We start from the raw sequence: 14,048 nt of genomic DNA, 5'->3' as shown, positions 1-14,048 counted from the left end.
GCCTGCCTGAGATTCTCTGTCCCCTTCTCTCTCTGACCCTCCCCCACACGTACCTGTGTGCATTCCCTCTCTCTCTCTCTCTGTCTCTCTCTGTCTCTGTCTCTCAAAATAAATAAACTTAAAAAAAAATTAATTTCCCATGGTGGGCCTTAGTTTGCTGACCTCCAGTCTAATCCAATCCAATCCAATTCTTACAACTCTCAGGTTACTGCACCCAATATATAGGCAAACAAACTGAGGTCCAGAGTAGCTTGTCCAGGTCTGTCTGAATCAAGACACCAGGCTTTGAAGCATCACCATCGGTGCTGCTACTTAGAAAGGTGGCACCTTAAGTCGTTATCAGTCATTTGCACCATAGTCTGAATAAACTGCAGCAACATTTGTTGGGGCGGTGGAGTTGAGGGTTCATGAGGACACGGTGGGAAAAGCCAATGGAGGGGAGCAGAATTTGCCACCCCAAAATACGTCTCTGTGGTGTGAGGATTATTTCAGGCTGATTATTTTTAAGAAACAGCAGACACGGGAAAAGCTCTGGAAATTGAGAAGTGACCCTTTAAGGGAAATCTCCATTCGTAAGGGGGTCTCCCACCCTGCACCAGGAAGAAGGATGACTCTAAATCTCTGGAAACTCTTTATCAATAGAGAGGGAAATGACTTAAATCCACATAACAACCTTGCCCCTGTTTGCTGTGTTTTCCTGGTAACCTCCCATCAACTCACCGCTCCTTCCCACCCACCAACGTTTTCTTTTGTCTTTAGCTGATGTTAGGGTGGTGGCTTGGACCATTTGGGGGAGTTACTCAATTTTCCTGAGTCTCTCCCACATACACAGGAGGTATCCATGTAATTGAACTTCTGATTACTTTATCTTTGTTAATCTGTCTTTTATTACAGGGTGCCTCAGCCAGAACCTGGAAGGGTAAAGGGAAAATTCTTTTTCCTCCCCCACACTAAGAAAGTCAGATAAGAGTCTGGGGTCTCTTGAGAAGACTCCAAAGCCTTAACATTTCATGATTCTGCTCCATTCTACCCTGAAGTTCTGGTACTTGTACCATTAATTTCTATTTTTTTTATTTTGTTTTATTTTATTTTATTTTATTTTATTTATTTTGTTTATTTTATTTATTTTATTTTATTTTATTTTATTTTATTTTATTTTGAGAGAGAGAGTGAGTGGTGGAGGGGAGGGGAGGGAGAATCCCAAGCAGGCTCCTCCCTGTCAGTGCGGCTCAAACTCACGAACCATGAGATCATGACCTCAGCCAAAACCAAGAGTTGGATGCGTAACCAACTGAGCCACCCAGGTGCCCATACCATTAATTTCTGAGAATATCCAGTTATGTGAGAATCCTCCAGAGAGTGGGACAGGAACTAAGGATAGGAAAATGCCACCAATACATCCCCAGCATGTATCAAGGGGAATGACTGCAGGAGGGGCCTTATACTTACTTGGTGGGTGGAGGGTAGGTGAGTGGGAAAGGTGGGAGCCCCGCCCTTGAACCCATTGCCTCCCCTGGGTGACAGAGAAAGAACCAGATGGTGACAGTACAGTGACTTCAAGGAGTCACTGGAGTGACTTCAGTCTTACAGGAGGACTGACTAGGGAAGGCTTCCACACCAAGACCCAAACCAGGACTGGGGGGTTGACAGAGGCTTCTGGAGGAGGGGACATCTAAGCTGGGCCAGACAGGGAGCGGGAGACAACCTGTTGGAACACGGGGAACAGAGGGACCCCAGCAGTGGGAATTGTATTAGCAAAACCCACTGTGAGCAAGTGTGGGGTGAAAACATTCACAATACGCGTGACCCTTGGGGACGATTCAACAGGTACCTGGGCAGAGACCCAAGATCTGCCTCTAAGCCTCTATCGATATGGATACTTCAGGAACTGAAATCTGAGGACAGGGCAACAGGGAACCACAGGACCCTGCTATGGTTTCTTTTTGTCTTCCTTTTGGTTCGGGGCTCTCAAGTGCAAAGGAAGGAAAGCACTAGACTGAAGGGTTGGGAAAGCGAGTGCGCACTGGCTGAGTGGAGAAACCAGAAACGCGCGGCCAGCCCTCCGAGTGATGCACAGCCTGGGGAGCCCAGCTCGGGCCGGTGTTGCCCTCACTAGGCCTGACACAAGCACTCCCGGCGGCCTGGTGCCTGAGCCCAATGGTGAGTACAGAGCCCGGAGGCAAATGCCTGGGAGAGGGGAAGGAGACCCCCCAGGAGGGGAGGAGAAGGAGCAAGGGCTCTCTCCACGGAGCAGGGAGACTAAAGAGCGGCCACTCCCAACATGGGAGCAGTGCCCACGGGTTGACAGACTGCAAGTGAAAGGTGGACGTGACCCCTCACGGCTCTCCCAGCCACAGGCCTGTCAAACGGAGGCTCAGCAAGGTCACCTGACTCATCCCAGGTCACACAGAAAGTTAATGGCAGAAGCCCAGAATGGAAACCCAGGGCTCCCACCCTCACGTGATCACACCCTATCAGGGCCCGCCCGGATTTCCCTCTCAGCAAAAACAGTGAGGAGCACTGGGCAGGGCCTACTGACGTCAACCATAGGCCCTGGAGAGGTGCCCCCCACACCCTCTTCTGTCTCTCAGGCCAGAAACAGGTAACCTTCCAAGAGGGGAGGGGGGGGCGGCAGATCCCCGGGGGGTTTTTCCAGAAGCCCACCCAAGACGCCCCATGAGAATGTGAAATGGTGCAGCTGCTCTTGCAAAGCAGTTTGGCAGTTCCCCAAAAGACAAATATGGCGTTTCCATAGGACCCAGCAATTCCACTCCCAGTTACATACCCAAGGGAACTGAAAACAGACATCCACACAACTCGTACGTGAATGTCCGCAGCGGCGTTATCGTAATAACCGAAAACCGGAAACGACCCACGCCGACCCAGAGGTGAAGGGATAAACAAAATGTGGTATATTCGTGCAGTGGAAGACCACCCTGCCACAAGAAGGGGTGAAGTAATGCCACAAGCCACACGTGGCTGAACCTCACACGCGGGGCGAGAGAAGCCAGTCCCAGAAGGCCTGTGTGATGCCGTTTACGTGAGCCGTCCTGAGGCACATCCATAGAGGCAGAAGGTAGGCTGGCGGTCGCCAGGGGGTTGGAGAGGGGGAAAAGGGACGTGACTGCTAATTAATGGGCCACAGGGCTTTCTCTGGGAGCGACAGAAACGTCTGGAATCAGATAGTGGTGATGGGTACACAACACTGTAACCATAGTAAAAATCCACTGAAATGTATACTTGAAAATGATTTAAATGATGGCTTTTATCTCAAGTTAAAAAAAAAAAAAAAAAAAAAGCTGGAGCGCCTGGGTGGTTCAGTCGGTCGAGCGTCCGACTTCGGATCAGGTCATGATCTCATGGTTTGTGGGTTCAAGCCCCACATCAGGCTCTGTGCTGACAGCTCAGAGCCTGGAGCCTGCTTTGGATTTTGTGTCTCTCTCTCCGCAACTCCCCCACTCGCGCTGTCTCTCAAAAAATGAATAAACGCTTAAAAAAATTAAAATAAATAAAAACAAAAACAAAACAAAACAAAAGCAGCAGCACTAGCCCCAAGCCCCAGCCTGGCAGGCTTCCCCTGAAAGGATGGGCCGCCCTGCTGTCTGATGCCTGTCCCCCCTCCCTTGCCACAGAGCTGGAACTCTGGCCACAGGTGCACATGGCCCCGAGGCAGACTGTTCCCTCCTCGGGCAGGACCTGTAGGGTAGTAAGGGGCTGCTGAGAGCGGGACCATGGGTTCAGGAGGGAAAGGGCAGCATTAGGAGCATGGCAACATCCAGGGCACAGCCCCTGAGGCCCAGGCAGTGTCCACGGGGGAGTCTCTGAGGGGCTGGGTGGGGACCAGCTAGACCTGGAGGTCCAGCCAAGGGAATTTCTACCTCCACACTCTGAAGTTTAGTGTGCCCCCAAGTTCATTGGCAAATGCCAGATACTTCTCCAGTGGAGCCCAGGTGCCTGAAGCCCTTCCACAGGCCACAGCTCAGCTCGAAAACCAATCTGATGGGTCTTCTGACACCTCCTCTCCTCCCTTGAGGAAAGCCAGACATATCCTGGGGAGTGGCAGAGCTCATGTGAAGGAACAAAGACTCGGTGTCTGTCCTCCAGGAACTGCCTCCCCCCAACCCCCCAGCCTATTTGGGACAAGAAGAAGTCCTGGGAGAAATCCAGGGGGCTCAAGGGTCCAGGAGAGGGGACACCTGAGCTGGGCTGACACTTGGGCAGCATGGAGGCAGACAGAGGTGGAGGAAGGTGCTTGGCCTGAGGCAGATTTCTCAAAAGCCCACTTGCTGGCAGCTAAGCAGGTTCCGACCAGCTGGCCTAGGCCTCTGAGGCATTGCTCTGTGCCAAGAAATATACCCACCCCTGAAGTGAAACCTTCTGTCCTAATCACGAATGATAAATGGAGGCAGACACACCTAGAAATGCTAACCTACTCACCGGGCTCAGACCCATTGCTGGTCTTGAAAGAACAGTGAGTGAGCGTCCCAGGTTTCCAAAACGCCCTCCAATGCCACCTGTCTTTCTAAGGAAACACACGCATGGGCCTGAGGCATGGCATCACCCATGGGCCCATGACGTTCAGCTGAGAAGCCTGATGACGCAAGCCCCGGCAGCCTTCCTGGGTCTGAACGCCAACTCTGTGAGCTCAGCGGTTTGAGTTTCCCTGCCACTGACCGTGGCGGCGGGCAGTGTGGCTGGTTCCAGGCCCATGGCCATGGAGCAGCACTTCCCCAGGGTCTCCCCAAAAGGGGACATTTATGCTTTTTGATTCAGAGCTGGCCTCAGATAAAGTGGAGCCCAGTGAGACTTGTCTTTCTTCCCAAACTACAGAAGGCACGGTGCCGTCCCACTCTGCCCTTGAGATTCACCCCAGCCCCCCGCCGAGACTCCACCAAGTCCCTGCCCCGCCCCCTGTGCCCCCACCCCAGGCCTGCAGAGTCCTCCACCACTCAGCTCAGCCTCTGGTGCCGTGGCTTCTCTCAAGAGGGGCACCGGGAGAGCAGCTGGTACTTCAAAGGAGGTAGTGTATGTGGGGACAACTGGTTTCCACGCATTCCTTCACGCTATGCCCAACCCCACCGGGGCCCCGGCAGGAGGGCGTGGTCCACTCACGGCCAGATTCCACCCAAAGCCTTCTCACGTCCTCCTGGCCAAAGGGGGCTTTGGGACAAAGCTAAGTTGGACAATGAAGCTGGCCATGGGCCCAAGACTAGCACGCGTAGCATCCACTGGTTCATTCACACAAGCATGGGCCCTGAGTACTGGTGGTATGCGGGCTCCTGTGCCGACAGCCAGGGTGCCAGGACACCCCTGCTCTCAGGGGCTCTCACCCTAACGTGTCACTGGTTACCCTAAGAACAATACTGTAGTAAGAACAATTGTTCACCAAACACCTGCTACGTGCCAAGCTCCATGATGGAATTTTTATACCCACTATCGCTAATACACCCAATCTTAAGAGATCAATAATAACCATCCCTACTTTACAGATTAGAAAAATAGGTTCAGAGATTTTAGTCAATTGGTTAGGGTCTCACAGCAGACAGTGTTGGAGGCAGGATTTAAAAATGGTCTGTTGGGGGGTCCATGGGTGGCTCAGTTGGTTGGGTGACTGACTTCAGCTCGGGTCATTATCTCATGGTTCGTGCGTTCGAGCCCTGCGTCGGGCTCTGTGCTGACGGCTCGGAGCCTGGAGCCTGCTTCGGATTCTGTGTCTCCCTCTCTCTCTGCCCCTCCCCTGCTCTCTCTCTCTCTCTCTCAAAAATAAACATTTGGAGAATAAATGGTCTCCTGGGGGCACCTGGGTGGCTCAGTTAGTTGAGCATCCGACTCTTGACTTCGGCTCAGGCCATGATTTCACGGTCGTAAGAAGACTGATCCACGCATAGGACTCCACACTGACAGCATGGAGCCTGCCTGGGATTCTCTCTCTCCCTCTCCCTCTGCCCCTCCCCTGCCCATGCACGTGCCCTCTCTCTCTCCCTCTCTCTCTCTCAAAAAAGAAAATATAAATAAAATAAAAATAAAAATGGGCTCTGGGACACAAACCTACCTCTGGTGCCCTGATACCTGGAAGTCTCCCTACAAACGCCCTAAGAACTTCCTTCCTGGGGCTCCCACGGGCTGAGTGAATTTTTAGGGGGAAGAGCTAACTGCAACCCTTGCACCTTCTGCTGGGCAGGGAAGACAGCCTTCCAAAGCAATGTGGAGCCCCTCAGAGACCTCCGGAGTCCCTAGGGCCACAGTTCAGGGGAGCTCGAGTAGCTCACCCGCCAGCTGTAACGGTCCCTAAGCCCCACTGGGGTTTCTCGGCTGGTATACACGGTCCAGTCCCACCTCGCGGAGGAGAAGGCTGAGGCCGGGACTTGACCGCGCAGGACGTACGGCGGAGGTGGAGCTCAGGGACCTGCCCAGTGCCTACCTTCATTGTGAAGGTCCCCGCCAGGCTCCGCCCACGCCTGCTGGCCGACTTCCCGGCGGTACACCACGTGTGTCCTCCCGCTGGCCTCCTTCTCCTGCTGCCCCCACTCCAGGGGCTCTATGAAGTAGTCGGTGCGATCCGTGCGGATGAGGCCCGCCTGAGCCGGGCAACGCAGCCAGCGGGAGCAGAGAATGGGGAGAGAGAAGAGGCGTGAGTACACAGCCCGGGACAGGCGAGCAATTGTGACCGCGAACGTGTGTGACTACACGGGTGCGGACCCTTCCTCGAGGGCCTCGGGGAGCCCTGGGATTCCAGCAGGGAAGTGCGCTGGCGGGTGGTCGGACGCCGAGCAAGGGGGCCCAGGTCCATTTCGGGCAAAGCGGATCCTCTTGTACTGTGTTGTGGGGCGCTCCTGGGGTTCCACCTAACGTTTCATTTCACCAAAGGCCTCCAGAGCTTAAAGGGGGTAGGGGGAGGCAGGAGAGGCGTTGCGATACATACGCACACACACTGCCTCGGGCGCAGAATTCCACCCCAAAGCGCCATCACACAGATTGGCCTTTAACCCCCCCACCCCGGACAAGGCGGGGAAATTCCTACCAGTAAAGGTTAATGATCCTGCACATGGGTGCCGGTTTCCACTCCCACATAGCGTGCTATTATGTCAGATTTAAAGCACATGGGCACGTCCACCAGGGACGCAGTTCATGCCTGCTGACCATAAACGAGCCAGGATAGGGCACAGGAATGAACGCTCTGTTTTTAATCTAATTTTTTTTTTTTTTTTTTTTTTTTTGCCTGCATCAGAATAGTCCTGTAAAAATAATCCGCTGTTGGCCTGGGAAATAAAAACATTAAAAATGCAACCTCGGCCAAGCCCCACAAATGTGTTATTAGCCCCCGATGAAGGCAATAATCACAGGGGCCAGTGAAACACATGTGCAGCCCCCCCAGCCCACACCCTGGGGTCAGCTCTATAAAGCAGTCAGACCAGCCCACCTACTACAGTGCCTGGAAAATAGTAGGCAATCCTTAATGAATTCCTTCAGTCATTCCACACGTATCTATTGAGTGCCTTCTACATACCAGCACTGCTCCAGACCCCGGGAAGGCAGCTGTGAACACAAGGTGGTGAACGAAGGAACTATTTTTATAAATCTATCAGACGTTCTCCACTTGAGCAGGAGCAGCCATGGTTCTATGCAACTAAACTCCACCAGCTTTCCCACCTCCCCCTGTTCCAAGATGACTTCTTGGGGCATCTCCTCGAAGATCTCCTGAGCACGCGTCAGCAGCCACTAATCCTCTCCTGCCAAAGCTACTGCAGCCCCTCGAAATCTGGCATCCCCTGCCCTGTGTGGCCACCAGATCTCAGTGCCTCACACGAGGGATGCAGGCTCCGGAATGATCTGCACGGCACAGGGCTGGGCTGCGAGGCACTACCATCCAATTGGCCCCTCCTGCCCGCAATGATGGACCGCCCAGACCTTTCAAGATCACCAGGCCTGACCCAGTCTGAGGCTTCAATCCCTCGACAACATCCCTAGTCAGGGGGCTCTTAACTTTTGCTTGGATGCCTCTAGCAACAGAGAGCTCTCTCCCTCAAGACACAACCCATCCTGTGCGGGGACAGTGGTGATGTTTACTGAGCTGAAGCACACTTCCCTACATTGCACCCTTTGCAAAGTCTTATTCTCGCTGGGATTAACAACAGTATCTTATAGAACAGCCACTTACATTGACATATTTCACCTTTACAGCAGCCTTGTGAGGCAGATGCAAATACTAGACCCATTTCATAGATGAAGAAACAGGCTCAGAGTGGTTAAGAAAGTTGCCCAGTCACCCAGCAAGTAAGTGACAGAACTCGAATAAGAGCCCAGCTCCGTGTGGCTCTTAACCAGGAGGCTCTGTTACCTTAGGCCATCCCAGGGCCCCACTTCTGCCCCCCGCCCCGGGGGGCCACTCAGCAAGGAAACTTCCCTCCCATACTCCCATCTGTACATCCCTGGGCTTCCCATCTAGTCTGAGCTTACTGAGCAAGCAGAATGTTCACATCCTACCTCTGGGCAGAGGGCTTCCCGGAAGCCAGGCCACCTCCCACGTGGATGTGAGAACAGAGGAGAAACTTCCGCACATGGCCCTAAAGGGAACGGACCCCACCATCCCCCCAGGCGACTCCCAGCCTGAAAGGATTCTCACCCCACACATCATCCCCATCACACCCTCAGCCCTGCTCTGTCAGAAGTGGAAGCCCCAGGATTCCTGGGTCTGGTCCAGCCCCATGGCCACAGTCCTCTCCCCAGGCAAGAGTTACCAAATCCCTACCTGCCCATCCTGGCTAACTGGTAAGGACAAAGACCTGTGATATAACAACCTGGGAAATATGTTTCAAATCCCTCTGGGACCCAGGGGTCAAAGACAGCACTTGCAGCAACGCTCCTGCTCCGTTTTGTGCATCGTTTCTGGCCCTGACAGAGAGTCCTTGCCCAGGATGGGGCGCCCCGTGGGTCTCTGAGAGCCTCCTCCTGGAGAGCGATGGGCGGGCAGGCTCAGCCACCAGATCAGGAAGTGGGCTGGGCAGGTCCCTCCCCCGTGGCCCTCAGTTTCCCCATCCACACCATGAGAGGTTTGGCGGGCTGTCTTCAGCTCTGCCTTGGCCGGGACACCAGGCACCGCTTGGGGCAGACAAATTGGCAACGGGAACTTTCTGGCTCTCTGCCCCCTTGCCAAATTACTCCTGTCTCTCAATTTATGAGATGTTTGTATTTCTGAAAAGTGGTGGCTAATTTTAAAGAACTAAAATCAAATCAAATTTCTGTAGAAGAAATCAGGAAAAGAGGAAAACATATGTTGCTGGAAGACAAAAAATACATTGCCGTTTTCACCCATACCTCCTTCTCTTCAAAACAGTCAATTGGCAGAAATATATATTAGAAAGGTTCTTCATGCAACACAAACAGCCAGAGCAGCTGATTATGTCCAACTGAGCCACATTCTATGCAGGCCCTCAGGCGATTCTCTCCAAATGGAAACTCTCCAGTGCACAGGCCTGGCCGCCATCAGCCAGGCTCTGGACTCCTTTACTACAGCTGCTACTGAGGGGCCTCTCCTGGGAGGTGAGTGGCGGAGGGGGACCTGTTGGACTTTTCCAGGATGGCTGGTGACGTCATTTTAGTGGCAAAGGTAATGCCTTCTGCCGTATCTTCATCCAGAGGCCTCCAGGCCATGCTATCCCAGATTTTTTAGGCCTGCTTCCTTTCAGGGGAAGCCCCAGGTCCAGAGGGGAAGTCCAGGGCTCCTGAAGGAGACGGGTCACGTGGTGATGGGGGAGGTAGGTGTTGACGTATCCTTGCATCCTGCCTTAGGTCATAATTGAGCAAGTTCAGTTGCTCACTGGTAACCGTCTATCATCGGGATGAAGTCCCAAATATTTCAGCAGATAACGGAAGCCGCGTTATTTTAGAATGAGTATGTGTATGTGCATGTGTATATATAAACATGTTTATTCTAAAATCGCATGTACTTGCACGTAAACTGGGAGGTGACGGCACAATAAACCAATACATCTTGGGGGCCACGGGAAGAGACCCCCAAGGACTGAAATATGTGTCCTTGGAGGTGCCGAGCTCCGGGCTTATATTGAGAAGCTCTCCCGTCAACGTCAGGGCAGGAGCAAGGACCCAGCCTGAGGTCCAGGCACGGGTAAGTGGGGGAACTCCAGGAGGCCAGCTGCAGGCCCTCCCTCTAGGAAAGGGGAGCCCTTCCTCACAAGGAAGAGCCTTTCCTAGTAATCCAGAGCCTCCTGGCTGTGCCCTCAGATTTGCCAACCTTCGCAGAATGCCCAGGAGGGCTTATTTCAAGATGAGAGCCCCGACGAAGCCAGGTGAGAGGTATGCCAGGTCCCCTCTTTCTTCTCCTTCCAAGGTCAGCCTATGTGGGGCCTTCCCACAGAAGCAAGAAGCAGAACAGGCCTCCAACCAACCAGCCCACCACCTCCCAAGGAGAGCACGTTCTCGGGCCCGAACTCGTTCTGGAAATTCCATTACCAAGGTTTTTTTACTGCCAGCTGTGCTGTCTCAGGTTCTAGGCTTCCAGCAAATTCAGCTTGAAACTGTTCCACTGTAGGAAATGAAAGAAAGCCCAGCAAGTGGAGGCTGGGGTGATACACACAACTGGGAACAGCAAGAGAGTCCGGAATGGCTTCCCTCAGGCTCACCCCCTACCCAGCAACCTGCTTCTGTGCCCGGCCATGCTCCCTCCCCAGACCACGGCACCAGCTAGAGCTCAGAAACCCCAACTGCAGGTGTCTGCCTCCCTCCCACCACCCCCAGGAGGACTTCTTTCAAGATGACAGCCCGACGATCCACTGGGTCCCCTCTCACCGAGCTCATCGCGACCTCCAGTGCATGGCCCCACTGCTTCATCACGGCCGATACCCCCGACCAAGCCCTCACTTCCCTTCTTACCACCCTGGACACGGTAATAATTCTGTGAACGCCCACAGCCCTCTCCCTGCCTTTCCCTCCTTCTCACCGTCTCAGAAGAGCCTCTGCCCTGGTTCAACCCAACCAGCCACCCTCTCCCTGTCTGCACACTGACGCACGTGGTGCCCACTGGTCTCACTTGAGATCAACGGCCACAGCTCTCCCGTGAGCATGATGCCGGCTGGGGATTCTGCTGTGGCTCCCCGCTACACTGATGGCTTAGACTTCGAACACTCTCCCCACCTCGTGGTCTCCTGTTCTCAAGGAGAAAACAGGCACCGTCGGGCGGGCTCTCCCCTACCCTGCCGCCACCCTGTGAACTCCCACCCTGCGGGCACCCTGTGCCCTTCCTCACCTCCCACTCGCCTCCCTCTTACCTCTGCAGAACGCAGCTCCTGCAGTGGGTGCCCCTCTTCCCAGTATCACCGTGCCCACCCTCTCCTGCACCATTCTGGTTGGCACACACAGGCGCTCAGGGACCTTCCCCTCTGTGAAACTCCCTCCCGGGCCCCGGCCAGCCAGTGCCAGAGTCCCTGCTTCCCTCCGCACCGCGCACCACTGGGCCGACTGGGAATGTGAAGTGATGCAGCCACTTTGGAAACAGTCTACGGTTCCACAAAACACGACACAGTTACCATATGACCCCGCAATTCCACTCCGTGGTATACACCCAAGAGAAATGACAACATATGTCCACACAAAAACTTGTCCCTGAATGTTCACTGCGGCCCTGCTCACGGTAGCCAGAAAGGAGGACAGGCACAAATGCCCATCAACAGATAAATGCATCCACGTACAAAAAAAGAGGAAGTAATGGTCCATGCTGGAACACGGACGAATCTTGAAAACATAATGCCGAGTGAAAGAAGCCAGGCGCCAAAGGCCACATATTCTACAATTCCATCCAAACAAAATGTCCAGAATAGGGAAATCCTTAAGGACAGAAAGATTAGCGGTTGCCAAGGGCTGGGGTAATGGATGGGGGGTGGTGATAACAAAAAGGACACGGGGCTTCTTTTTGAGATGGTGAAAATTTGAAAACTCAAATTGAATGATAATTACCCAACTCTATCCATATCATGAACATTCACTGAACTATACATTTTTTTAAAAAAAATTTTTTTTAAATGTTTATTTCAGAGAGAGAGAGAGAGACAGAGCGTGAGCAGGAGAGGGGCAGAGAGAGAGAGGGAGACACAGAATCTGAAGCAGGCTCTAGGCTCTGAGCTGTCAGCACAGAGCCCGATGTGGGGCTCCGACTCACGAACCTCGAGATCATGACCTGAGCCGAAGTTGGATGCTTAACCAACTGAGCCACCCAGGTGCCCTTAAGTTGTACACTTTAAATTAGGTGAGGGGCACCAGGTCGGTTGAGCATCCTGACTCTTGATTTCAGCAGGTCACGATCCCAGAGTCATGGGATCAAGCCCCACATCAGGCAGCTCGGTGTGTGTCCACACTTGGCACAGAGCCCGCTTATGACTCTCTCTCTCTCTCTCTCTGCCCCCTCCCCGGCTCGTGCTCTCTCTCTCTCTGTCAAATTAACAAAAATTATAATAAATTAGGTGAACCGCATGGTACATAAACTGTATCTCAATAAAGCTGTTTAAAAAACACGACACATTCAGGGAGAGGAGAAATGACACAAGGGTGCAAACGGGGACACACGGGCCCCACGGGGCCCCACGAAGGGACGACGCGTGCCCCTGAGGCTGACACCCGCACACGCGCGGGCAGACAGCAGACACGTCTGCATGGAGACGACACACAGGCACTCAGACGACAACGCGCGCACGAGCTGCACAGGCTGCCCGTGACCACGGAAGCGTGAGTCAGCACGGCTGGGATAAAAGCCCATGGACGCTGAGATTCCGAGTAATCCAAACCTGATGTGGAAGCCCCGAGCCTTAGGAGCTCTGCCACAGGAGCTCTGCCGCAGGCTGCACGGCCAAGGCCGGGGCCCCAGCCAGGGCAAGTCTGAAAGCCCATTCTCCCCGAGCTGCAGCTTTGGGGATAGGCAGGAGGAAGGAGCCCCTGAAGGACGGAGCGGACAACCGTCAGGCTTGTCCTCAACCGGTGTGCCCGGCCCTGCGTGCCCCACGTGGGCAGCCTCAGAATTCCCTGAATGGGCCAAAGTCTCGGGAGAAACACCAGGAAGCAGACATCCTCCACCAGCTGGAGGCTGTTATCCGGGGTGACCGCTGGGCCCCCCTTTCCCAGGGTCATGGCCTCTGCAGGCCCCACACCCTGTGAGGTGCTGGGTGAAAGGCTTGCTGGGCCTAGTTCCCCTGCAGCAAGAATCCTTTCGGGGAAGAAGCAATGTGGTCGGTGAGGCGGGTAAATGCAGAGACCTGACAGCCAGGATCCCTGGCACTGCCCTCCCAAACCGTGTCATCTGGGACAAGTTACCTGACATCCCTGTGCCTCAGGATTATACCGGCACCGATCCTGTGGGTTGCTCTGAGAAATGTACACAGAGCACCTAGCATGGTCCAGGCTCGCGGCAAGGACTGTGCGAATGCTCCCGCTTGCTGCCAGAATTACCACGATCAACTTCCCGTGTGCCTGGAAGTCCCACTGGCTCATGGGTTCAGTGCCGGGAGCAGCATTCTGGAACCACAGGATGGTTAGCCTCTAACTCCTGGTGCCACCACGACCTGGCTTTCACCCGCTCAGATCTGTGCCGTAAACAGAAGGAACTGCCCGAGGGAAAAAATACCATGGGTTGAGCACCCTTAAGGGGAAAAGTCCTTAGCAAGGAAAGGCCTTCCTGGTTTAGGGGAGTTTTAAAGGTGACAAAGGGCCTGTCAAAGGTTAGTGGAAACGCACCCAGCTGCTAGGGAGCGGTCTCTGGGTGGCAAAATTGTTGCAATTTCCTTCTCTTTAAACTCTGTAGGTGTCTTCTAACTTTTCTAGGATTCCCCATCTGAAAAGGAAAGTCCATTCTGCACAGAATGTCTGCCTACTACAACGAGCAAGTAATGGTTCCATAAGAATTATTTTCAAACAGGGGCACCTGGGTGGCTCAGCCGGTTGAGCGTCCGACTTCAGCTCAGGGCATGATCTCGCGGTTTGTGGGTTCGAGCCCCATGTGGGGGCTCTGTGCTGACAGCTTGGAGCCTGGAGCCTGCTTTGGATTC

The 14,048-nt window shown here is 53.8% G+C and overlaps 1 protein-coding gene across 2 annotated transcripts in view; it reads right to left on the bottom strand.

Annotated features, from left to right (window-relative positions):
* ADAMTS14 (ADAM metallopeptidase with thrombospondin type 1 motif 14) overlaps positions 1–14,048 on the bottom strand; it is an 81,537-nt gene that overhangs the window by 50,755 nt on the left and 16,734 nt on the right. For both annotated transcript variants that reach the window (XM_058696595.1, XM_058696596.1), the window contains exon 3: positions 6,422–6,578. In XM_058696595.1, the coding sequence (XP_058552578.1) occupies positions 6,422–6,578 (157 nt within the window). The remainder of the gene's footprint in view (positions 1–6,421; positions 6,579–14,048) is intronic.

The sequence above is a fragment of the Neofelis nebulosa genome, chromosome 13 (genome assembly GCF_028018385.1).
Source record: "Neofelis nebulosa isolate mNeoNeb1 chromosome 13, mNeoNeb1.pri, whole genome shotgun sequence".
Classification (NCBI taxonomy): Eukaryota; Metazoa; Chordata; class Mammalia; order Carnivora; family Felidae; genus Neofelis; species Neofelis nebulosa.
Note: the sequence above shows the minus strand (reverse complement) of the source record. Positions and strands in the feature narration are given on the sequence as shown.